A 26,489-nucleotide genomic window follows, 5' to 3' on the forward strand; every position below is an offset into this window, starting at 1 on the left:
AGAAGAGGATTGGGAGAGGTTTAAATGTCAACAAAGATTGACAAAGAAGTTGATAAAGAAGGGTAGGAGAAACTATGAAGCTGGGCTAGCGCTTAATATAAAAAAGGATAGCAAGAGTTTTTATAAATATATAAAAAGGAAGAGGCTGGCTAGGGTGAGCGTTGGACCCTTAGAGGACGAGAGGGGGGACTTAGTGGTAGGGGATGGGGAAATGGCTGAGGTCTTGAATAACTTCTTTGTTTCGGTCTTCACGGAGGAAGACGTGAATAATTTGCCGGGTGTTAGCGACGGAAAGGTGGTAGGACTGGAGGGTCTCAATGACATTATTGTTACTAGAGAGGCGGTGCTCGACAGACTGGAGGGACTGATTGTGGACAAGTCCCCAGGACCGGATGGAATGCATCCGAGGGTTCTGGAAGAAATGGCAGAGGTGATAGTGGATGCCTTGGTGGTTATTTTCCAGACGTCGCTGGATTCCGGGGAAGTGCCGGAAGACTGGAAAGCGGCTAATGTTACGGCGTTGTTTAAGAAGGGTGCCAGGCAAAAGGCAGGGAATTATAGGCCGGTTAGTTTAACGTCTGTTGTGGGTAAAATGTTAGAATCCGTCATCAAGGAGGAAATAGCGAGGCACCTTGAGGGGAATTGCTTGATAGAGCAGACGCAGCACGGTTTCCTTAAGGGGAAGTCGTGTCTGACAAATTTATTGGAGTTCTATGAGGATGTGTCTAGGGCGGTGGATAGAGGAGAGCCGGTGGATGTGGTCTTTCTTGATTTTCAGAAGGCGTTTGACAAGGTACCTCACAAGAGGTTATTGCAGAACGTAAGGGGGCATGGAGTTGGGGGTAGGGTGTTAGCATGGATAGAGGATTGGTTGTCAAATAGGAGGCAGAGAGTGGGGGTTAATGGGTGCTATTCGGATTGGCGGTTGGTGACTAGTGGAGTGCCCCAGGGTTCGGTGCTGGGGCCTCAGCTATTTACCATTTATATAGATGATCTGGAGGAGGGAACCGAGTGTATGGTGTCGAAATTTGCTGATGACACCAAGATTGGTGGAACGGCAAATTGCGCGGAGGGTGTGGAGAGTCTGCAGAAGGATCTAGATAGGCTGGGCGAATGGGCCAGGAAATGGCAAATGGAATTTAATGTTGGCAAGTACGAGGTGGTCCACTTTGGTAGGAATAATGGTAGGAAGGATTATCACTTACGCGGCGAAAAACTGCAGCAGGCGACGGTGCAGAGGGACCTCGGGGTCCTTGTGCATGAGTCACAAAAACCCAGCCTGCAGGTGCAGCAGGTGGTCAGGAAGGCAAATGGGATGCTGGCCTTCATAGTGAGGGGGATTGAATATAAAAGTAGGGAGGTCTTCCTGCAGCTGTATAGGGCATTGGTGAGGCCGCAGCTGGAGTACTGTGTGCAGTTTTGGTCGCCGTACTTACGCAAGGATATTTTGGCCTTGGAAGGAGTGCAGAGGAGGTTTACTAGGCTGATACCGGAGTTGAGGGGGTTGAGCTATGAGGAGAGGCTGAATAAACTAGGCTTGTACTCGTTAGAGTTTAGAAGAATGAGGGGAGATCTCATTGAGACGTATAAGATGATGAATGGGATGGATAGGATAGAGGTGGAGAGGCTCTTCCCGCTCAGAAAGGACAGTAGGACTAGGGGGCACAGCCTCAAGATAAAGGGGGGGGCAGTTTAGAACGGAGTTGAGGAGGAACTTCTTCACTCAAAGGGTGGTGAATCTCTGGAATTCTCTGCCCGTTGAAGTGGTGGAGGCTGCCTCGCTAAATATTTTTAAGACGCGGGTTGATGGGTTTTTGATAAGCGAGGGGATTAAGGGTTATGGGGAGAGGGCGGGAATGTGGAACTGAGACACGACAGATCAGCCATGATCTTATTGAATGGCGGGGCAGGCTCGAAGGGCTGGATGGCCTACTCCTGCTCCTATTTCTTATGTTATGTTCTTAATTGTAAGTAACAGAATTGTGACTGCACTTACTCACCTCATCTTCACTAAAGCCAAAAGCTCTTCAAACTTTCGACTGACCATTTTCAAAGTCACAAACAACATCTCACAACAGTGTGCAACACCTCATTTCTAAAAGTAATTCACACACCAAGTTTTTCCTGTATCATCAGCCTGAACATATGTTGATGGTGAACACTTTAAGATAGGGGCAGTTGAGGCAAACATTTTGCATTTTAGACTGCTGTCATTGAACTAAGCTACAGTGAAAGGTACCAAGTACTCAAAAACATTGGGATCGAGGGCGCCTGGACAGATCCAAAAACATAAAACAACTTGCATTTGTATAGCATCTTTAATGTGGTAAGAAGTTCAAAAGGTGATCTGCACAATTAAACAAACTTCTACACCTGGCTAAGTAAAGAACTACGAGGACAGGTGACTAAACACTTGATTGAAAAGGTAATTTAAAAGTGAGAGAGGGGTTAAGGGAAGCAGAGTGGCTTAGGATGACAACTTCAGAGCTCAGGCAGCTGAAAGCACAAACACTGATGGGAAGGAAAATGGGTGGTGTATAATAAAGATAGAACTTGACAAGTGTGGAGAGTTTCACTATGCAGGAGGAAAAAAAGACACAAACATCTTTAATAATAAATTGGCAATAGTTAGTATAACTGCAGGGAAGGAAGCTAAAAAATGAGAATTATAAAGACAAATGAGGTAGACGAATAAAGCGAGGCCAACTCAAATTTGAGAGAGCAAGCAAGAAAAGCAGCTCTTAATCCAATAGAAAAAGTTAGTCCAGTGGACTAGGAATCAGGAGGTTCAAATCCAAAACTTTGTCAGATTTAATTTCACCAAATTTAACTTCATTTTAAATTTCAAACGAAAGACAGCATCAGTACTGTTACTCCTGCATGTGAATTCTCAGCCACCCACCAGAAGTAGAAAGATGATGTCTGGCCTCACAGATTAAATCCTCTACTACCATTACAGCAATCTCTGATTTTTCACACTTCTAATGTCTCAATGTTGGTAGGCTGTGTAAGCAACATCCGGTCCTGAGGTTGTACAGTGCAGAAATCCAGCCCTTCAACTCTGCAGCGACAATAACTACCACTGTCTGTTATCATTTCCTCAGTTAATCAGTAGGGAGCGTAAAGTCAGACAACAAACTTCATTCCCGTATCATTAATTCCAAGTTACCTGAGGTTAACAATACAATGGCCAAAGGGGGAGGAGGGATTGATCTTATTTCCCAGCACATGGAATGTTAATATTCCAGCAGCTCGCACTTGCAGAAACTGATATAAAACTGTTAGGAGGCTATCACAAATAAAGCATAAACTCATGATTAGAAAGGAAGGTAATCACACAAATCAGCAGAGTCAGAAGTGACCTCAAGATACTCCAATACTGAAGGCCCAATTAAAAGTACAGTAGGAACAAGAATCTGGGATGATTCATCCACACACTGGCTCTGCTGTGGCAAATGGACGTATTTACAAAATGCCGTTTTGCTCTGTTTATTAGTAAGCAGAGGTCTGAACCCAGCATAGGGCCTAAAGTGCAATTCTGCATCACTTGAACAACCAGATAGTCCCATGCAAATATATACCCAAGCAACCCTGATCCTGGTGTTGTCAGACTTTTTACATGAGTGGTAACAGTGCTACCATTGCAGACAACAGGTATTATTAGGCACTGATTTTATATACCTCGCAGTTCACTTTGGGATTCTCAATCCGGTTGCGACTTTTAACTCCTAACTTGGCCAACCCTTAGATCAGGCTCATCCAGCCAGCAGCATGCAAGGCAGATTGTGGCCCCCAACACCATTCTACATGACACTTGAAACCACTGTTCAAAATGCCGGTAAGACAGATCAGTGAAGCTGCAGATCTTCGCAAAGGGATGCTTCTCCAAACACAGTCTAGTCCTCTCTTGTGTTTGCTGGTGATTAGACAAGAGGAAACACCAGAGATGGTAAATATGCTGCAGGGGCAAGGAAAAAAGGGGCTGCAGAGCCCAAAGAGGGGGATAGGGAGGGCAGGCTGTGAGGGGAACACTGAGCGAACAAGCGAGAGCAAAAAAGAGAGGAAGAGAGAGCGAGAGACCATGGGGATCCAGGGATACCAAGGGCTTGAGGAGAGCGAGCAAGAAATATATCTGTGTTGTCAGTCACCCTCACTCCAACCCATTCTCTCACCTCCTCTCATCGAGGTTGAGTAAACACTGAGACGGGGTACGAGCCAGACACTCACCCTCAATGGTTGTAACCACAGTAAAAAGTCTGACAACACCAGGTTTTAGTCCAACCTATTTATTTGATAATATACTCACTAGCTTTCAGGGTTACCCCCTTCGTCAGGTGAATGGAGAGTTCTAGAACTCTCCATTCACCTGACGAAGGGGGTAACCCCGAAAGCTAGTGAGTATATTATCAAATAAATAGGTTGGACTAAAACCTGGTGTTGTCAGACTTTTTACTGTGTTTACGCCAGTCCAACGCCGGCATACCCACATCATGACCTCAATGGTTGGGCAGGCCTGCTTTACACCTTGCTGTGGTCTGAAGAGATCCTAACAGATTGACTGCAGGTTTATGGTGGCTACTAAAGGAAACTTTTCGATTGTCAGCTGTTTATAATTTCTGACTTTTAGAAAGAAAGAAAGAAAGAAAGAACTTTCACACAAGCAGCTCAAGATAACTTCTCGTACTTAAAAGGACCACCCAATCTGGAACACAAGGAGGTTTCAAACACCGTTTCAAAAGGGGGAAAAAAAATGATTCTAAGCAAATTAAATCTCCCGACCCTAAACAACGTTCATATCTTCCCAATTCACAAGTAAATGAAGCACAATATATTTATTCCTTCATTATATTTCGTTTGAGGGGTTCTCAGGAGCTGATTACATCTTTGTTCTAATGGACTGAACAGCAGCCAATGTTGACAGAAAGAGTGGAATTGAGTGGAAGGCATTTTACAGAAAGTAGCTGACTGTATAAGTACACGGATGCACAAAATTTATTCCAAGTACAGCAGAATACAATTAGGTGCCCCTTGTGTTGCGTGCGTCTTGCTTCAAGTATCTTATGAAGTGTCACTGATGTTAAAAAGCACCACAAAATCATCTTCACAAATACAGGTTTGTTTTTACCTTGTAAATGGCTTGTTAGCTCAACTGGGGTAAGAAAGGAATGTAAATAAGAAGCTGTCCTCTGTCTTCTTGCATAACTTAACTAGCAATTAGACTTAAATCATCACCAGCATTATAATTGCAGCATTACTATTAAATCGACTCACTCACTACTGCACATTTACTGAGCAGAAGCTGAGAGAATTAGCAGTAATTATATCTCAAGCTTTCTCTTCACTGCGTTGATCTCCCAGGGACATTCCAGGAATAAGCAAGCAGCATACAACACAAGAGAATTCACACACCAATCTATGGCAATTTCTTATCCATTTTTCTGTTCTCCAGAAGGGAGTGACTCATAGCCACCTTCTCCTAAATTTACTAGGGTTTCACCAGAACTGGGGTGTGGGGCGTGGGGGGGGGAAGAAACTGAAGGCACAACCACCACTGCTACAGCAAGATCTGACGAAGGGTCATCCTTACTCGAAACGTTGGCTCTATTCTCTCTCTCCACAGATGCTGTCAGACCTGCTGAGATTTTGCAACATTTTCTGTTTTTGTTTCAGATTCCAGCATCCGCAGTATTTTGGGAATGCCTGTGATTGAAGAATTCTTTGATCATTCTCTTGATTGTGGGGTGGTACAGTGGTTAGCACTGCTGCCTCACAGTGCCAGGGACCCAGGTACAATCCTAGCTTGGATCATTGCCTATGTGGAGTTTGTACATTCTCCCCACATCTGGGTTTCCTCAGGGTGCTCCTGTTTCCTCCCATAGCTGAAAGACGTGCTGGTTAGTTGCTTTGGCCGTGCTAAATTCTCCCTCAGTGTACCCGAACAGGCACCCAAGTGGGGCAGAGGAGATTTTCACAGTAACTTCATTGCTGTGTTAATGTAATCCTACTTGTGACACTAATAAATAAACTTCACTTTAATCAGGGTTAGACAGCGGGTAGTCCACCTCCAGAATTAAACCATCTCCGTCTTGACTCCACCACCACCCGTCTTTGTCCCAACAACTTCAATCGTGGATTTACTTCAAGACTGTGGCATGGAAAATAAGACTCACAAATGGATTGCCAATCTGCGAGGAGATGTTAATAAGCATTTTTGGGCACAGTGGACTGATCTCATTGTCTAATATCTGACCTCAAAATATCGAATCAGCAGCTGGGTCAGCACTAACGTGCCCTGTCTTTGAATACAAAAAAACAGGACTAGAGTGATGCAAAGGTACCCTTGGTCATGAGACCGGAAATAAAGAAGTTAATCTATATCGTTCCTGTGATCCATTCATGGCAGCCACAAAAAGCCTTGTGGAATTTCTAGCTCTTACATTTTTCAAAGAAACCCTAAACTGTATGTCTGAGTCAGGTGGTTATTGATTACGATCTCACTGCAGACACATGAACAGAAAATCTAGCCTGACATCAATAGTGCAACTATTAGTATTATTAGGTGCCACTGTGCTGCCCCTTTACCATGGGGCAGCACGATGGTTAGTACTGCTGCCTCACAGGGCCAGCGACCCGAATTCAATACCAGTCTCAGTACACTGTCTGTGTGGAGTCTGTACGTTCACCCCATGTCTGCGTGGGTTTCCTCTGAGTGCTCTGGTTTCCACCCACAGTCCAAAGATGTACAGGTTAGGTGCACTGGCCATGCTAAATTAACTCTGTCATGGGATTACCACAGTAAATATGGGGATTGGGCCTGGGTGAGATTGTGGTCAATGCAGACTCAATGGGCTGAATGGCCTCCTTTTGTACTGTCAGGATTCTACTCTTTATTCTAACTGGCTCTTGAGCATTTCTACAAATCACCAAGCAAAAACCTTGTCGGCTATATTATAGAATCATAGAATGCCCACAGTGCATAAAGAGATCATTCAGCCCATCGAAACTACATTGACCACAATCCTACCCAGGCCCTATTCCCATAACCCCACATATTTACCTTGCTAATCCCCGACACTAGTATCAATTTAGCACGGACATTTAGCCTAACCTGCACATCTTTGGGCTGGGAGGAAATCAGAGCACCCGGAGGAAACCCACTGCAGACATGGGGAGAACATGCAGACTCCACACAGACAGTGACCCATGGCTGGTATTGAACCCAGGTCCCTAGCATTGAGAGGCAGCGGTGCTAATCACTGTGCTATAGTGCTGCCCAATAGTATCAGTTACTATTAAAAAGTTAACTCACAGCAACTATGATTTAAGCAGCAATCAATCCACATGTAGAAGCACAAACTTCTAGAAACAGATTATTAATGAAATTGAAGAGGCAATCAACAACAAAATTACTATTAAGATCAGCTTAAAACAAAAAGCCCAAAAGATACTAAGATTGATATAACAAACAATGCCAGAGGCCCACAACGCATCAACAGGAACTTCAGGTTCAAGACTCAACAGGTTTCAGGCCACAGGCTCTTGGCAAGGCCAGCAGGAAGAGTTTCCTTACATTTCCAGTTTCAGACATATCAAATTAAGCAGCTTGAGGGTCAGCAAGGCAATAGTCCCCACCTCTAGTTTCCTCTCTAGAATCTAGGCACATGCAGCTGTAATAGGTTAGGTGCGCATGGACACCCACATGCAGAAGGACTGATGAGTCCTAGAGGTAACTGTTCAGTAATGGGTCAGTCTGGAAAGAATGGACAGATCTCAGGGAAACATAACCTTCCAACACTACTTCATGCATTGCTCCTAGGTATCTTGGAAATTTTCTGGATCAGGAGAGGTCCATATTCATGCATCTGTTCCTCTTACCAAGTGGATAACCTTACATTTTTCCACATTATATCCCATCTGCCATGTTCTTGATTAATTATGTGAGTAACAGCCTCAAAAAAGTAACAACAGTTTTGCCAAACATGATTGCCTATTCATTAATCCATGATGACTACGCCCAATTAGGTCATTATTACCAAGGGTCCATTCATCACATGCTTAATAATAGATTTTAACATTTTCCCTATTACTGATCCATTGCCTCAGAACGTCAGGGATCCAGGTTCAATTCCAGCCTTGGGTGGCTTTTTTTTTGTCTGTTCATGGGACATGGGCATCACTGACTGACCAGCATTTATTGCCGATCCTTATTTGCCCGAGGGCAGATGAGAGTCAGCCACATTGGCTGACCCAGGTCCCCAGAATATTAGCTGAGTTTTTGGATTAAGAGTCTAGCAATAATACCACGAGGCTGTGTGGAGTCTGCATGTTCTCTGCGTGGGTTTGCTCCAGTTTCTTCCCACGGGCCAAAGATGTGCAGGTTAGGTTGACTGGCCATGCTAAAATTGCCCCCAGGATGTGTCGATTAGGGGGATTAGTGGGGTAACGGGGGATAGGTTCACCAGTCTAGGTGGAATGCTGAGTCAGTCCAGACTCAATGGGCCAAATGGCCTCCTTGTGCACTGTTGGATTCTATGATTTCTATGCTGTGGTGTTGAATTAGAGCACCATCTGGTGCCATAACATGGTAACTGCTCAATTGCTTTTTCTGGGACAAACCACAAATCGAAAATCTGAGACAGTTTCTGTTTGTCTATACTGTTATAATTGGTCAGCTTAATGGATGGATCTGCTGGTTAGGTCCTATCCACTTTATTCCAAGTGGCTTTTATCAAATGGATCAAGAATTGTATCATTCAGTACACTCCGAACATTAATGCTACAATAAAATATTACAGGAACGGGTGTACCTGTTAGTGGGTTTTTATTTTTTGGGTGATGCTGGAGTTTTGTGCTATTCTTGATTGAGACAGACGCAAGTAAAATGAAACCTTTTTTAGCGGGATGGGATTCATAAAAAACTCAAATGTTGTTTCATGGTGTGGATTGCTTACTGTAAGATTAAAAAAAAGCAGACAGCAAACTCTCTGGGGTAGACTAGAATTAGAATGCCTAAAGCACAGAAGGCCATTTGACCCATCGAGTCTGTACTGATCATAATCCCACCCAGACCCTATCCCCACAACCCTCATTTACCTTGCTAACCCTCCCAGACATTCGGGTCAATTTAGCACGGCCAATCCACATAACCTGCTCATCTTTCAACTGTGGGAGGTAAGCGGAGCAAACCCACACAGACACTGGGAGAACATGCAAACTCCATTCAGACAGTGACCCAAGCTGGGAATCGAACCTGGGTTCCTGTCACTGCTGTGAGGCAGCAGTGTGGACTGCTGTGAGGCAGCAGTGTGGACTGCTGTGAGGCAGCAGTGTGGACTGCTGTGAGGCAGCAGTGTGGACTGCTGCGTCACCCATAATCAGATATGATCAAGTAAGGTAATGATGTTTACTTTCAGTTACAAAGTCAGGCGAGCTAAGGTTTCTCTCCCTGCCCCAGGATATGGTCAGGTGAGGTGCTTAGTTTTTGCCTCTTTCTGGAAAAAGGTCAGGCGAAGTGCCAACTGTCTTTTGGAGGCAAGGTGCTGACTCTCTTGCTCTCTCTCTCTGGAATGGTCAAGTGAGTCACTGTGCCCGATTTTACCACTGCGTCCCACCCATTTACTTGGTAAAGTCGGGCACGAGGCGCTTAGCGTGATCCGCACCTGCATAGATGCCCACTTCACCAAGGCCTGACCACTTCATCCACTTTTTGCAGGGTGGGGTTGGGGATGGGTCAAGAGAAGACAGAAAAGTTCTGGAAAGTGCAAGAAACAGGAGTTGAGTCCCTCTCCCTTGCAGGATGTATTTGGAACATAACGATTAGGTAATGACATAGGAACTGATTATTACTTAATGGATGAAAAGAATTGTCTATAAGAGGTCCACATTGCATGAGGCAGTAACAGGGAAACCATTGGAACACAGGAGTATTCAGCTCCTCGAGCCTGTTCTGTTATTTAACGAGATAATGGTTGACCTGTATCTTAACTCCCATCCATGGCTCCACATTCATAATGCCTTGGCCAGCAATCTCAGATTTAAAAATGTGTTTCCAAATTTCAGTCTTGAAGGGTTTGGTCCGAAACGAAAGCCAGAATTAAATCAAATCTGAAAGGGTCGTCTCTGAAACCTCTGAAAGAGCGGCTGGAGAGAAAGCTGTTGAATCATTACATCTTACAATACAAGAGGAGGCCATTCAGCCCATCAGCTCTTTTGGAAGAGCTATCCAATTTGGTCCACTCCCTCTGCTCTTTTCCTGTAGCCTTACAAGTCCAAGTATTTGTCTGATTTGTCTTTCGAAAGCTACTGCTGAATCGACTGGCTTTTCCCACCATGTTCAGTGTATGCCAGATCATAAAAATTTGTTGCCTTTCAACAATTCTCCTCATTCTCCACCTCCTTTGCTAATTATCTTCAATCCCTCTCCTTAAATCTCTCCTCCAAGATGTCTCTCAAAACCTAACTCTACTTAGTTGACTGCCATAAAAACTGCTGTGTAGCTTGGTGTCAAATTACCACAAAGGGCTGTGAATGTAGCCCAATCCATCACTCAAACCAGCCTCCCATCCACTGACTCAGTCTACACTTCCTGCTGCCTCGAGAAAGCAGCCAGCATAATCAAGGACCTCACACACACCAGACATTCTCTCTTACACCTTCTTCTGTCAGGAAAAAGATACAGAAATCTGTGGTCACATACTAACTGACTTGAGAACAGCTCCTTCCCTGCTGCCATCAGACTTTTGAATGGACTTACCTCACATTAAGCTGATCTTTCTCTGCACCCTAGCTATGACTGTAACACTACTACATTCTGCGCACTCTTCTTTCCTTCTTTATAATGCTTGGTCTGTATAGTGTGCAAGAAACAATACTTCACACTGTGTACTGATACGTGACCAAAATAAATCAAATCAAAATAGCTTCCTCACCTTGGAATTCTTTTTCAGAACACATCTTTTCATCATCATACAAAACCTACAGTGCAGATGAAGGCCATTTGGTCCATCGAGCCTGCATCATTTCTCCAACAGAGCATCCCACCTCCACCCTATCCCCGTAACCTCATTAATCTCCTAACCTACACATCTTGGGACATGAATGGGATAATTTATAATAGGCAATCCACCTATCTTGCTGATCTTTGGAGTGTGGGAGGAAACCGGAGCACCGGGAAGGAAATCATGCAGACATGGGGAGAACATGTAAACTCCACACAGACAGTCACCCAGCATGGAACTGAATCCCGGCCCCTGGTACTGTAAGATAGCAATACTAACCCCACTGCGCTATTGCACATCATCAACTCTCCTCCACATTGCGAACCCTCATATTCTTCTTCAGGCTGTTGTATATTCAATTAATTTAACTAGCAACGATGCCATAACATTTTTACCAGTTGAGTGTTATCGGTGAATTATCGCCTTTGGATACCTTGCTATCCTTTGCTATGATTTATTTCATGATTAGATACTGCACAGCACCCTGTCAGATTCATAAGGGGAGCAAGATTGACAATATAATGCCTAAGTAATGAAATATTGTGCTATAGAAGCACATTCAAGTTCTGCAACAGAATAGTACAAAAAAAAAGAGCAAGAGCAATGACTTAATACTAGGGCATTGCAAAATCCCTCCCACAGTACTTATCCAGCAGTTGCCAGTTCTGAAGTGAAGTATTAATTATTTTGATTTACCTGCTGGGTCCCATTTCTTTCCAGACATATCGTGAGCCTGATGATCTGCAAAGAAAGAGAATATAGGTGTTATAAAACATGGTGCAACAGCATGGTGATGTATTTAAGAACAAAAGCTGCAACAAAGATATTTGAGGCTTGAATTTACAACGCAGACCAAGGTGCAATCAAGGAGTTGAATTTATTTTGAACAGTAAGATACGTCAGCCCAATTTTACAAATAAAATGGAGTCATTGTCCACATGAGAGGCTACTGAAGGAAGCAGCAACCTTGCTCAAATTAGCAGTGCAAAAGTCTGTCTTGATTAAAGCTACGTCCAATTAAATTCACGTTTGCTGCCTACAACCAACCCAAAAGCAAGAACTTGTATTTAGATACCAGTTTTAACGGAAAATAACTTCTTAAGGAGCTCCACAACAAGTGTTATAAAGGAAAATTTGACACCAAGTCAATAATAGGGCAAATGGCCAAAGCTACGTCATTGGTAGCTTTGAAGGAGGGCCTTAAGAGGAGGAAGGGAAGTTAGAGAGAAGGAAATTTTTCAGTAGGAAATTCCAGAGCTTAGGGCCAAGGTCACTGAAGGCTTGGATACCAATTGTGGGCTGTACGCACGTCTAAACATATTTAAGTCCTGATGCACCAGAGTACGCTATGAAGGGTGCACTTATTGGCCGGAATTTTACCAGCACGCCCGCGCGCCCGCCCCGATTCCAGGGGGCGGGCAAGGCTCAGAGAACGGCATTCTCCGTTGGTCTTGGGTGGGATCATATGAACCTTAGGAGGACGTGCTGGTAAAATACCACCCACTGAGTCAAGTTCAATCGTAATCATCCTAAAAACTGTGGCCAATAGTGCAATGCATCAACAACAATGAATGATACAATTTTCTTCCTGGTATTAAAACACTTTTCCATTTTCCTCTTGAATCACGATAAGAGTTGGAAATGTCTAGGTAGTGACCCCCAACTATGAAAGGAATTAGCAGCAGGAGCAGGAGTTTGCTATTCATTGCTTTAAATAATGTGTTTATACAGCATTCGTCAGATGAGAAGATTTTCCAGTGCAACAAAGAAACAACTGATCAAATCAAACAAAATTCATCAACACGCAAGTAAATAATGCTCACGAGAAATAAGGAAAGTTTCTTCCAGGGCCATAGAGAGGTGCTTTCAGTGTATACAATGCAGTACATGCTGACCTTTGATCGAACTTTTCTCCACACTACTCAAAAGAAGTGTGAAAGTTTCAGACCTGCAGCCCCGCCGAAAGTAAGTGCAATTGTGTTATATGACGTTTTAATGTTCCTCACTTAAGTACTCAGCATGGGAGGGGACCTTGGGCTGAGCACTGGAAGCAGTAAACTGGAAAGCACTCAGCACTGGAAATCTGACAATCTGCCCCAACAGAACCGCCTCATGTCAACGAAGCTTCCTGAATAACAGGAAAACAAGAACATTTAGCCTTGAAGTCTTGTAGACAGAAAAACAAAGAAACAATCACTTTCAACTACTAAAGTTCAGGAGAGGTCAGCATTACAGCAATCAGGTCTGCAGCTGACAGGGACATGGACAAGCAGAGACAGCCAATATTACAGAGGGAAAGGGAAGGGAACGAACAGAAGGACAATTTGCATTCATGCAAGAGTTTTAATAAAAATAAAAAATATTACAGCATTTCACAGGATTGTTACGGTGCAGGAGACCATTCGGTCCATCATGTCTGCACTGGTTCTCCAAACAGACATCATGACTTATTGCCATTCCCCTGCCTTTTCCAGCACAGTTTCTATTCAAATAATCGTCTAATGGCCCCTTGAATGCCTCAACTGTACCTGCCTCCACCATGCATCCAGATAGTGCATTCCTAATCTGAACCATTCGCTGCGTGAAAAAGAATTCTCATATCATATTTGCTTCTTTTACAAATCACTTGAAATCTCTGCCCCTTCATGATTTTGAATATCTCTAAATAATTTCCTCTTTGCCTTCTCTCCAAGGAGAACAGTTTCAACTTCTCCGATCCATCCTCATAACTGAACCTCCTCATCCCAGGGAGCATTCTTGCAAACTTCTTCTGCACTCTCTCCAAAGTATTTACATCCTTCCTGAAGTGTGATACCAAGTAGTTTATTTATTAGTCACAACTAAGGCTCACATTAACATTGCAATGAAGTTATTGTGAAATTCCCATAGTCGTTACACTCCAGTGCCTGTTCGGGTCAATGCACCTAACCAGCACGTCTTTCAGACTGTGGGAGGAAACAGGAGCACCCGGAGGAAATCCACGCAGACAAGGGGAGAATGCGCAGACTCCACACAGACCAAGCTGGGAATTGAACCCGGGTCCCTGGTGTTGTGAGGCAACAGTGCTAACCACTGTGCCACTGCACCGTCCCTTCTAACCTTCCCATTTGCCGAAAATCCCAATCCCTTACGTCTGCTTCACAATTTACTGTCCTATCTAACTTTGTATCATGAGCAAATTTAGCATCCATATATTGCGTCCCTTCATCCAAATTACTGATATTAATTCTAAATCCTTGTGGGCCCAGTGACTCTCCACCAGTTACAGCTCGTCAACCCAAAATGATTAACCAACCCCTACTGTCTGCTTCCCATTAGCTAACCAATAGCTGAAGTATTACTCATATCTTGTACAAGTTCAGCACAACTTCCTTGCTCTTGCATTCTATGCTACTACTAATGAAGCCTAGGATTCTGTATGTTGTATTGGCTGCTCTCTCTACCTGTCCTGCTACCTTTAATGACTCATGCACACACACCCCCATGTGTCGCTGCTCCTGTATAATTTGAATTATACCCCTTGTGTTGTATTGTTCTTCTGACCAAAATGCATCACCTCACATTTCTCTAGATGGAATTTTATCTGCCACCTATCTGCTCATTCTACCAACTTATAGATGTCCTTTTGCAGTTCTACATCTTCCTCCTCACAGTTTGCAATGCCTCTGAGATTTGCATCATCCACAAACTTTGAAATTATCTCCCACAAAGCAAGATCTAGACGGGCACAGTGGTTAGCACTGCTGGTTCTCAACGTCTGTGACTTGGGTTCAACTCCTGGCCTTGGATCACTGTCTGTGTGGAGTCTGCACATTCTCATCATGTCTGTATGGGCATCCTCCAGGTGCTTCGGTTTCCTCCCACCATCCGAAAGACGTGCTGGTTAGGTGCGTACCCGAACAGGCGCCGGAGTGTGGCAACGAGGGGGTTTTTCACAGTAACTTCATTGCAGTGTTAATGTAAGCCTATTTGTGACACTAATCAATAAACTTTAAAACACTAGTATTACACCAGGAAAAGCTAGGATCCCAATACTGACCCCTGAGGAACCCCTCAACAAATCTTTCTCCAGCCTGATAAATACCCATTAACCGTTACTCACAGTTTGCTACTACTCAGCCAATTCTATATCCACATTCCTACTGTCCCTTTTACTGCAAGGGCTTATAACTTTTCTCAGAGGACTACTAAACACCGAACCAAAGGAGTTCTCAGGAGGCTCAAATGGTTCTGACACACAACTAGTTTAAGCACACATTACTAGGTTTAGCTGGATGTCAAGGTTTTACTTCCTTCTGCTGATGTATATTAAAGTGGTCAGCTTGCTTGTACAGTAAAACGAAAAGGGTGAAAAGGTTGCTGCACAGTGGGTTACTTAGCCAATTAGTGGAGTTTTATTCAATTGGTTTTGCTTGCTTACAGTCCAGGATGGAACAGGAGGAAAATCTCCCAACTGTCTGATATATTTTAATTTGTCACATGTGTTGGTAAACAGTGAAAAGTATTGTTTCTTGCATACTAAATCAGACAAAGCATACCATTCATGGAGAAGGAAACAGAGTGCAGAACGTGGTGTTACAGTCAAAGCTATGGTGTAGAGAAAGATCAACTTAGTATTAGGTAGGTCCATTCAAAAAGTCTGATGGCAGCAGGGAAGAAGCTATTCTTGAGTCAGTTTATACATAATCTCAGACTTTTATATCTTTTTCCCCTGACGGAAGAAGGTGGAAGAGAGAAGGTCTGGGGTGCGTAAGGTCCTTGATTATGCTGGCTGCTTTACAGAGACAGCAGCATATTCACCACGTAGTTATGTGGCAAATTACAAAGAGATGCTTTGATTTACAATACGCAACATCCGCCAAAACCAATTATTCTAGGGCAATCTGCGTGATCAAAGATAACCCCAGCATAACGTTGGGCTGAATCTTTGAGAACTATCTTTCCTTTGCATTTTTCAAAATACAGATGTATTATAAAATGCATCTTCCAAGAAGTTTAAAGGGAAACCTACAGAAGCAATCTCTGCAATTATTGCAGATTCATACATCATAGTTAGACTGCTTTCACACTACAATTGTGCAAAGTGAAAACATGGCATCAAACTTAAGCTATAAACAAATTCTAATTAAGATTTTATTTTTACAAATGAGATTAGAAATATTTGGTTAGAGGAACTTGCATAGTACTGACGGCTTTCACAAACTCAGGATGGATCAAAGTGTTTGCAGCCCCAATGACTTATCACCATTTCATCTCTGTCACTGGTCAAGATCCTGGAGCTCCCTCCCCCACAGTAGTGCATTTACCTTGTACCACATGGACTGCAGGTCAAAAAGGCAGCTCATCACTAGCTTCTAGAGGACAATTAGGGATAGGCAATAATTGCTGGCCTAGCCAGTGGCACCCATCGTTTTTTTTGGAGAAGTATTTTTTAAGTGTAGTCACTGTTAAACCAGTTGGTTGGTTATTTCTGATTATTAATTCTAAAAGTGCGCTTTAAATGTCCAAGCCAATGTTTGTCCACACAAAAATAATTCAGCTGGTAATTATGCCCAGATGTGGTTCTGCCAGAGACTGGGGATTTTCACAGCAACTTCATTGCAGTGTTAATGTAAGCCTACTTATGACACTAACAAATAAACTTTAAAAATGTCTAAATTTCTGTCATGAAATGGAGGAAGAAAAAGTGTAGCTATTTTCAATAACTAATTCATCCACAGGTGGCCATGAAGGGGATGCAACCATGTTATTTCTGTTGCATCTAACATGAAGTAATATTAGAAACACAGATAGGACGTGTCACTCAGAATGCTGCATTCCCACAAGTAGGAATGCTGCTGACAGCATGTTGGGGGACAATGATTTCTAATATTTATTGACCACTCACATGTTGGTCATCCCTTCTGCCGCAGGCATCGGAAGTATTGTTTTAGAGCAACTCTCATGAACGGACGGCACGGTAGCACAGTGGTTAGCACTGCTGCCTTACAGCTCCAGCAACCCGGGTTCGATGCCCGGCTTGGGTCAGTGTCTTTGTGGAGTCTGCACGTTTTACCCATGTCTGCATGGGTTTCCTCCGGGTACTCCTGTTTCCTCCCACACTCCAAAGATGTGCAGATTAGATACACTGGCTGTGATAAATTGTAAAAGTTGCAGAGTCGCTGAACAGAGACTGATAGCCAAGTTCTGCACACATGAGGACGGTCTCAACAGGGATCTTGGGTTCATGTCGCACTATCTGTAACCCCCGTGACTTGCCTGGGTTTGCAAAACCTCACTTACTGTACTGTCTGGAGACAATACACATCTCTTTAACCTGTGATCAGTGCTCCTTCCACTCACATTGTCAGCCACCTCAGGTCTTGAACAGCAGGTTAGGTGTAAGGATTCGCATTCTAATCAGTAATCTCTAAACTGTCTGTGCTTTATATGCTCTGTCTGAGGCCAGAACTCTCCATTCACCTGACGAAGGGACTAACCCCGAAAGCTTGTGAGTCTATTGTCAAATAAATCAGTTGGACTAAAACCTGGTGTTTACGCCAGTCCAACGCCGGCATACCCACATTGTGATAAATTGCCCCTTACTGTCCCTGGATGTGTAGGTTAGGGGGATTAGCAGGGATAAGGCCAAGGAGGGATTGTTGTCGGTGTATACTCGATGGGCCAAATGGCTTCCTTCTGCACTGGAGGGATTCTGTGATGACAGAAGTCCTTTTAAGCCGCAGTTATGAAGTATCGGTACTTCAAAATCAGAATGCTAGCTGACAAATTCAGGAATGCTGCACCAGAATGATAGAGAGAGCTACTGGCTTCTCAATGCTAAAGGATAACATCATCATCAACTGAAATACACAAAATAATCCTGCCAGATACTTACCATAATGCTAAGTAATTGGAAAGAATCCAAAGTGAAGTGACAGTATGATTGATTAATTATTCAAAACATGTTACAAACAATAACATGTACTACAAACTGCCCAAGACACCTTGGAAGGATATACATTGCTTACAACAGGAACAAGATATTTGGAAAAACTGGGTAGTAATCTGGTACAGTGCTGTGGACAACCATCTGCAGAGATTCTCCAATAGAAAATCCTAATTTATCACAAGATCATATCTCAAAGCAACCACAAGATGGTGCAGATGAGCTTAGGAACGACGCCCACTACAAACTCATCCTCTGGCACGGTGCATGAAAATCTCCATTCCCCTTACACAGAACAAACAGGAACTTTGTATTCTTAGACACAGCTCCCAAGCACAAAGGCGTAGAGGCATGTAAGTACATGATTTAGATTACAAGACACCACGCCCGACATTGAGGCAGCTGTGACAACTAGACAGCCTGGTCCCACAGCTTCTCCCAAGTGAATCACGCTTTCAAATATCGTCAGCACAAAGTGAAGATATTCGGAGAGGCACCCCAAATTAATTCCACAGAAAGAAAGATCAGATGAAAGTCACAAGTAGTAAAGCAAGTTATGAAGCAATCATCAGGATAAATTAGGCATCATGCTGTTTCCATATTTCACAAAACAAAGCTAAAAACTTACATCTCATGTTGTAAGGTGTAAATATGCACAACAACAGAGAATGAATCATTCACAGCTAATAAAAATGTTACAAGCGGTTAGCTGTATTTTAAGCTTTTACTTTTTAATGTTTGCTCTAAGGATTTGAATGTCGCCAACAGAATGAACATTTACTGCCTGTGCAAGGGCAAAGCAGGAAAAAAGCCTGAGCAGTCTTCACCTTTGCTGTCTCTCTCATATCCTCCAGCATCGCTTAGCAGGACAAGGTCACCAACTCACAGCTTGCTAATGCCATCAGTGCACATTCACTGCTAAACTGTCTCGCTTACGTTCATGGCACAGATGACTACTGTATACCCAAAGACTTGGGCGGCACAGTGGTTGGCACTGCTGCCTCACAGCGCCAGGGTCACGGGTTCAATTCCCGGCTTGGGCCATTTCTGTGCTGAGTCTGTACATTTCCCCAGAGTCTGTGTGGGTTTTCTCTGGGTGCTCCGGTTTCTTCCCACAGTCCAAAAGACATGCTGGTTAGTTGTACTGGCCGTGCTAAATTCTCCCAGCGTGTATCCAAACAGGCGCCGGAGTGTGGCAACTAGGGGATTTTCACAATAACTTCACTGCAGCGTTAATATAAGCCCAAGCCTACTTGTGACACTAATAAATAAACTTTAAAGGCATGATGAAAGTGACGATGGTCACAAACTTTTGGGCCAATCCACACCCCCACTGCAGGAAGATTTGCAAGCAAGACATATACACGGTGGAAATTGACACTAGTTGCCAGGAGACGGTCACCGACAGCCAAGGTCTCTGGATGCTGACTGTTTGGAAGAGATGAGCAGAAAAGCAAAGCTCAAGTGGCCAAGCAGTGTGCCCAGAAACAAAAACAGGAGCCGGCAGCCAATCGTGCCCTTCTGAGCTCATTCACTGTCTTCCGGTGCAGCAAATGAAGCAGAGACCACGGGGGGGGGGGGGGGGGGGGGGGGGTGTGTGTGTGTGTGTGTGTGTGTGTGTGCGCGCGCGCGCGTACAAATCATGGACTTGCAAGATAGAAGTCTGCTACTGCCCAAACCTAGCTGCCCTGAGACAGTCAAGGAGGAAGGAGGGAGACTACGTTCTGAAGCACTGCAGTTCGCGCAGTGAAGGTGCTTCACACAGTGGCAGTCTGACATGCCAGCTTTTAAGATTTTGACCCAGCAACCACGAAGAAGCTGCAATATATGCGTTCAAGTTGACTACTGTTTACGATTTCAAATAAGGAGGGTTTTATTGGGCTAATAAGTGCGGTACAGAACAGAATGAAACCTAACCAATAGTTTAAAGTTTTAAAGTTATGAGTGTCACAAGTAGGCCTACATTAACTCTGCAATGAAGTTACCATGAAAATCCCCTAAGCCCCCCACTCTGGCACCTGTTCGGGTACACTGAGGGAGAATTTAGTACGGCCAGTGCACCTAACCAGCATTTCTTTTGGACTGTGAGAGGAAACCATAGCACCCGGAGGAAACTCACACTGAACAGATTGGGAGCTGACATTAGAATAAATGCAATGCGAAGGAAATTCAATAGTTATTTGCTGCACATGCCAAATTCTCAATAAAGTTTTCCCTGCCGATAGTTATGACCCTTTGCATTCTGAATCTGAAAGATTTAAAGCTCCACTGCATCAGAAAATCAACTTGAATCTGCTTCGAACACGAGACACACATTCCCACAGATGACCTTGACAGCATATACAATGATTTAGAAGATTCAACCACTCAGTTGTTAAAGCGTTTTAAAGCTTAGATCATGTACTATTACGCTTTTAGAGATACTTTACAATACATTCACAAATGGAAAACCTCTAACATTCACACAATAAAATCACAAGGGTAATTTCATTATCGTACGCAGCCCAAGACTTTAAGAGCACAGCGTACAGGATTAACAGGGCTCCAAATGCACTTAAAAGCAAAATCTCAGCATTGCTCCAATCACTTTTGTTAATGGCCCTAATTTCTAAATATATCTGCAGATAGGAGGCTGTTTATAACAAACAAATGTATGGCTGGTGTACATCAACACATACATACACTAACATGGACATTTATGTAATACAAAGTGCAGATTTCATAAACATATTTGTTAAAACAAGAATGGAACATTAATATCATACAAACTGGGTGTCGCAGACATTTCAAAACCTTGTCATCATCCTTGACCATGAGGCATCATCACCAAAACTGCCTATGTTACATCGTCTAAGTGATTGCTCAGCCTCCATTGAAACCCTCCAGACTCAACAATCCCAATGCTTGCTTGGCCAGCCTTTCAGTTTCCACCCTAAGTTGCAGCTTATCCATAATTCAACTGGCTGCACCCTAAAGCATAACCTAAAGTACAATGTGTTTGTTGACCTACTAGATCAGCAGCTCTCCTCATTTTCAAATCTCTCCACAGTACTACCCTTCCCTGTTGCTGTAACTGTTCCAGCTCAGCAACTTGCCAAGATTCCCTAATTATCACCCAACCACTAATGGCCATACCTTCAACTGCCCAAGGTCTAAGCTGTGGAATTTTCTCTCTAAACCTCTGTCTCCCCTTTCCTTTCCAACTCTGCTTTAAAAAAAAATGCTCTGACCCAGCTATTGGTCAGCTAATACCTTTATACGTAGCTTGGTGTTCTTTTAAATGCTCCAGTAAAACATCTCAAGGGTGCGCTGCTACTTAAAAAGTGAGATACAAATGCAAATCATTGTTCCACACAAACAGCAAAGCTCCATGCACACATCCTCCTATCTTTTCTGCAGGTTCACGTGTGCAGTACTTTATCAAGATACCTACTTTATTCATTCAAAGAAGCAATTAGACTCTTTGCAGTTTTTAACTGTGCATCGGATGTGATTTGATTGCCTCTCTCAATTCAAACGATGTCTCAAACGTGCCACTGCCATGTATCAAAAATCTTTCCCCTCTGGACTGATACAGTTGTATTTTCCAATGATGTCACAGAGAATATTCTTCTCTGCCCTACTTACAATTACTGTTATGTTCATTTTTGCGAGACTCTCCCGTCCTTGATACAAAAGCAAAACACCAACAGTGTCGAGGTTAACACAGCTCTTTATTCCTTTACATGTAAATGGCTGACCTTCGTTACTCAACCCTCAGTCGGTGTTGGAGATTGGTTGGCGAAAGGCACGCAAAGGGAAGGGGCAACCCCCTTCTATACAATTCAAAGACAGAGTTATATAATCGGGAAAAAACAGAAAAGATTATTTCGATACCCTGTTGTCAACCGCATCCCCTACCTTGGTGAGACAAGAACAGGTTGCATCTGTGTTTATGATTATACGCTATCCTGTCACGACCACGACAGTTGCCAAGAAGAATCACATATCTCATATTCCACTGATTATAGCAGAAGTAACACAGGAACTATGTAAAAGGAGATAGGTGGGGTTAAAGTGTGGCAGCTGAATGTGTCAAATTAGCTTATTGGGGAAGAAGGAGCCGTAAGCTACACCCTGCAAGCTCTAGTTATCTGTTTATGCCCTTTGTACTCTGAGCTGTTGATTTAGCCGGTTTTTGCAAAAGTTTGTAGTTGCATGAGGTATTAACCCCTTAATATCTCATTAACATCTCCATCTTTGTCACATTGCTGTGTCAATATGGCCATTCAGGCCCTGCAGCCCGTCGTGCTACTCAATCAGATTCTGATCTATTTTTCAGGGTTTTCCCAGGAGTGAAGAGTTTCACTGCATACATATGATCAATTCTCTCATCACTTTGAACATCTCAGTTAGATCACCCTTCATTTTCTACATGCAAGGAAGCATAAGTCATCTGCTAAAGACACCCTGCCTCTTCCTCCAAGCACTATGCCTGAGAGGGTGTTGGCAACCATGGAATTCCAATGGATTGGTCCACAATTATGTTTGGTTTGCTACTGACTTCTGCAGCACAGCTGACCAGGAAATTCTCCTGTTCATACCATCTGCAATCAGGTGTATTGCAAGGATTCACAGATTGAACATCAACCTGCATGGCCACCTTAAGAACGTATAGAGGGAGGCACGGTGGCACAGTGGTTAGCTCTGCTGCTTCACAATGCCAGGGATCTGGGTTCAATTCCAGCCTCAGGTGATTGTCTGTGCGGAGCCTGCGTGTTCTCCCCATGTCTGTGTGGGTTTCTTCCCACAGTCCGAAGATGTGCAGGTTAGATGGATTGGCCACGCTAAATTGTCACTCAGTGTCAGGGGGACTAGCAGGGTAAATACATGGGGTTGTGGGGATAGGCCTGGGTGGGAATGTTGTCTGTGGAGGCCCGATGGGCTGAACAGCTTCGTTCTGTGCAGTAAGAATTCTACGATTCGTTTGTGAGGACGTATTGTAATCTTCAAAATCATTTGAGACCACAAGGCCGACAAATGATAGCTCAGGGATCTCACTACACTGAAATCATGTGCATCACCGAAGTAGAAAGAAAATTCCAATTCTCTACTTAGAACACTTGTCCTGAGACTGAATGAACTTTGGGAAGTTGCAGCTCAGCATGAGCATCTGGACCCAGATTCCAGCCAGTGAATGGAACGATTATTGCACTGACAGAATACCGTTCTTTTTTAAATACCAAATCATATTAGTCGCAATGGTCTTGCACAGAGGGGGGAAATCGGATGATAACCACTGCATTTTGCCTTCAGAACAAGGCTGCCTGTCATTACAACACACCAACTCATAAAAGATCAAAGAGATTCAAAAATCTGTTTCAATCACATTTTAAACAAGGGAAGTCAGTCAAGCATGCATGTTATAATCACGCACAAAAGGTTTGTAAACATGATGAATCATTGGACCAACAGATTATCTGGCAAACACGACAGGACACTGAGTTTACTTCACTGCCAATTAATCTGGTATCTTCTTCCATCCCCTGCCAGGTAATTACGAAGCAACCACAACACAATCCCAACAATTTGCACAACCACAGAACTGAGCAGCCAAATCACCTCCACTCCATCTTGCAAGGTACAGCCCATCTCGTGCTGTAGGTCAAGGATGCTCAAGCCTTCTTTTGCCTTTTGTGTGTTGTACGGAAATTATTTTGTTTGTGTTCACAAGTGCAGCCCTGGGTGGCACGGTGGCACAGTGGTTAGCACTGCTGCCTCACAGCGCCAGGGACCTGGATTCCATTCTCAGCTTAAGTCACTGTCTGTGCAGAGTCTGCACGTTCTTCCCCATCTCTGTGTGGGTTTCCTCTGGGAGCTCCGGTTTCCTCCCAGTGTGCTGGTTTGGTGCGTTGGCCTGAACAGGCGGAGTGTGGTGGCTAGGGGAATTTCACAGTAACTTCGCTAAATATTTTTAAGAAGCGGGTTGATGGGTTCTTGATAAGAGAGGGGATTAAGGGTTATGGGGAGAGGGCGGGAAAGTGGAACTGAGCCACAACAGATCAGCCATGATCTTATTGAATGGCGGGGCAGGCTCGAAGGGCTAGATGGCCTACTCCTGCTCCTATTTCTTATGTTCTTATGTTCACTGCAGTGTTAATGTAAGCCTTACTCGTGACTAATAAATCAACTTAAAATGGGCTTACATTAATACTGCAATGAAGTTACTGTGAAAATCCCCTAGTCACCACACTCCGGTGCCTGTTCGGGTACACTGAGGGAGAATTTAGCACAGCCAACGCACCGAACCAGCATGTCTTTCAGACAGTGGGAAGAAACCGGAGCACCTGGAGGAAACCCACGCAAATACAGGGAGGACATGCAAACTCCACAGTGATGTAAGCCAGGAATCAAACCCAGATCTCAAAACTCAAGGGACATTGTTAAGTTTAATGCTCCCAATAATTTTACATACCTGTCAAACTGCTGGTACCAACAGATCTTGGCTGCCAGTTTTAGGATTTATTCAACAACGAAGCAGGCGTTCTAAATATCCAGGCACCAACATTGAAACAGGATAAACCAACAAGGAGTGCAGCTGAAATTGGAAATGAGATACCTGCGCATTTAAAATGGATTCCAGAGGACTGGTATTTTTACAGCTCAGGGACCATTTTCACAATCTAGAATTGTCCCTTTCAAAGCCTTAACGTTTTAAATTTAAAATACAGAGTCAATTGGGGCAGCACGGTAGCACAGTGGTTAGTACTGCTGCTTCACAGCTCCAGGGACCTGGGTTTGATTCCCGGCTTGAGTCCCTGTCTGTGTGGAGTTTGCACATTCTCCTCATATTTGCATTGGTTTCCTCCAGGTGCTCCGGTTTCCTCCCACAGTCCAAAGATGTGCCGGTTAGGTTGATTGACCATGCTAAAATTGCCCTTAGTGTCCTAATATGTGTAGGTTAGAGGGATTAATGGGTAAATATGTAGGGATACAGGGGTAGTTCCTGGGTGGGATCATGGTCGGTGCAGACTCGATGGACCGAATGGCCTCTCTCTGTGGGGATTCTATGATTCGATTAAACACTCAGTAATTTTTCTAGCATAGAAATTCTGTTCTAAGGAGAAGATTGTATGTCACAGTCCTGTGCTTCCTGTCCAGAAGTGCATCGAAATAGGTTCTGTAGTCACCTTCAATACTTCAAAGCCTTGCAGAAATTGTATTTGTAAATTGGGTGACATAGTGTAGGCAAGTACTGGTGCCGCATAACACAAGGGTCTGACTGAAACATGCATGTATTTTTTTAATATGTTCAAAATTGGATCCTCTTTATCCCTTCCTTCGCCTGGAGGGATATCAAAGGAGATGACAAACTGAACACCCCCAACACGTTCAAGCCATCTAATAACTAAAAGAAGCTCATGTATCATCGTTTGACTGCCAGGTATCAACTTGAGGATGAATGGAGGGCATGGCTCTGACCACAGCAGGAAACTAGTCATCATCACAGGTTGCAACAAAAAGGCCTTTGAAACAATACATTTCATCCAAAAATGAAATTAAGAATAAATTAATCACATAGCAAGGAGTTTACTGCCTGACAGCACTTATACTAAACGAAGAAATCAGCAATGGCTCAGAGGAGAATCATTTTCCATCTTTGGAAAGTTAAAGGCAAGTGTAACACTGGGTTATTTAACCTGAAATCAATCCCTCAGCACATATTTTTTGCTGATTTCTTGCTGTAATTGATACTAGATAACCTGCTCCTATTTGCACTGATAAGCTTGTTTACATTAAAAGGCTCATTTCTCTCGTTGAGGATTGAATTCCTCATATTTAACACAGGCAACAGTACTTCTCATAGGAAAAGAATTCTTGCTGGCAAAATATGAATTTGGTTTAATGTCTTCCAGGATTACTTAATTTGCCCACTGTCAACTTCAATACAGTACAGGAGAATTTTTATCTTACTATTAAAATTGACGTGGTTTGGAAACACCAAATCAAGAAATCCATTGGCCAAAGCTCAGAAATCAACCACCTCTGTACTCTTTATTGGAATGTACAACTAGCTCTGTTACAAATAATTCAACAAGTGAAACAGACAGAACTGCCCTGCTTAGTTGAAAAGCTAATTACTCTTCAAGAACCCATTAGATGTTGCTTTTACAAATCATTTTTGATTAAGGTAAGTAACCTAATACTTTTACAGAATCTTACTCAAAGGAATCAGCTATTTACCATTTATATAGATGATCTGGAGGAGGGAACCGAGTGTATGGTGTCGAAATTTGCTGATGACACCAAGATTGGTGGAACGGCAAATTGCGCGGAGGGTGTGGAGAGTCTGCAGAAGGATCTAGATAGGCTGGGCAAATGGGCCAGGAAATGGCAAATGGAATTTAATGTTGGCAAGTGCGAGGTGGTCCACTTTGGTAGGAATAATGGTAGGAAGGACTATTACTTACGTGGCAAAAAACTGCAGCAGGCGACGGTGCAGAGGGACCTCGGGGTCCTTGTGCACGAGTCACAAAAACCCAGCTTGCACGTGCAGCAGGTGGTCAGGAAGGCTAATGGGATGC

At 43.6% G+C, this 26,489-nt stretch overlaps 1 protein-coding gene across 10 annotated transcripts in view; it reads right to left on the reverse strand.

Moving 5' to 3' along the window:
- The window catches only part of LOC145349943 (double-stranded RNA-specific editase 1-like), a 262,569-nt gene that overhangs the window by 160,672 nt on the left and 75,408 nt on the right, over positions 1 to 26,489 (reverse strand). For all 10 annotated transcript variants that reach the window (XM_080198635.1, XM_080198641.1, XM_080198646.1 and 7 more), the window contains exon 2: positions 11,694 to 11,738. In XM_080198635.1, the coding sequence (XP_080054761.1) occupies positions 11,694 to 11,721 (28 nt within the window). In that variant the 5' untranslated portion in view covers positions 11,722 to 11,738. The remainder of the gene's footprint in view (positions 1 to 11,693; positions 11,739 to 26,489) is intronic.

The sequence above is a fragment of the Carcharhinus amblyrhynchos genome, chromosome 11, assembly GCF_965287045.1.
Source record: "Carcharhinus amblyrhynchos chromosome 11, sCarAmb.v2.hapA, whole genome shotgun sequence".
In the NCBI taxonomy this organism is placed as follows: domain Eukaryota; kingdom Metazoa; phylum Chordata; class Chondrichthyes; order Carcharhiniformes; family Carcharhinidae; genus Carcharhinus; species Carcharhinus amblyrhynchos.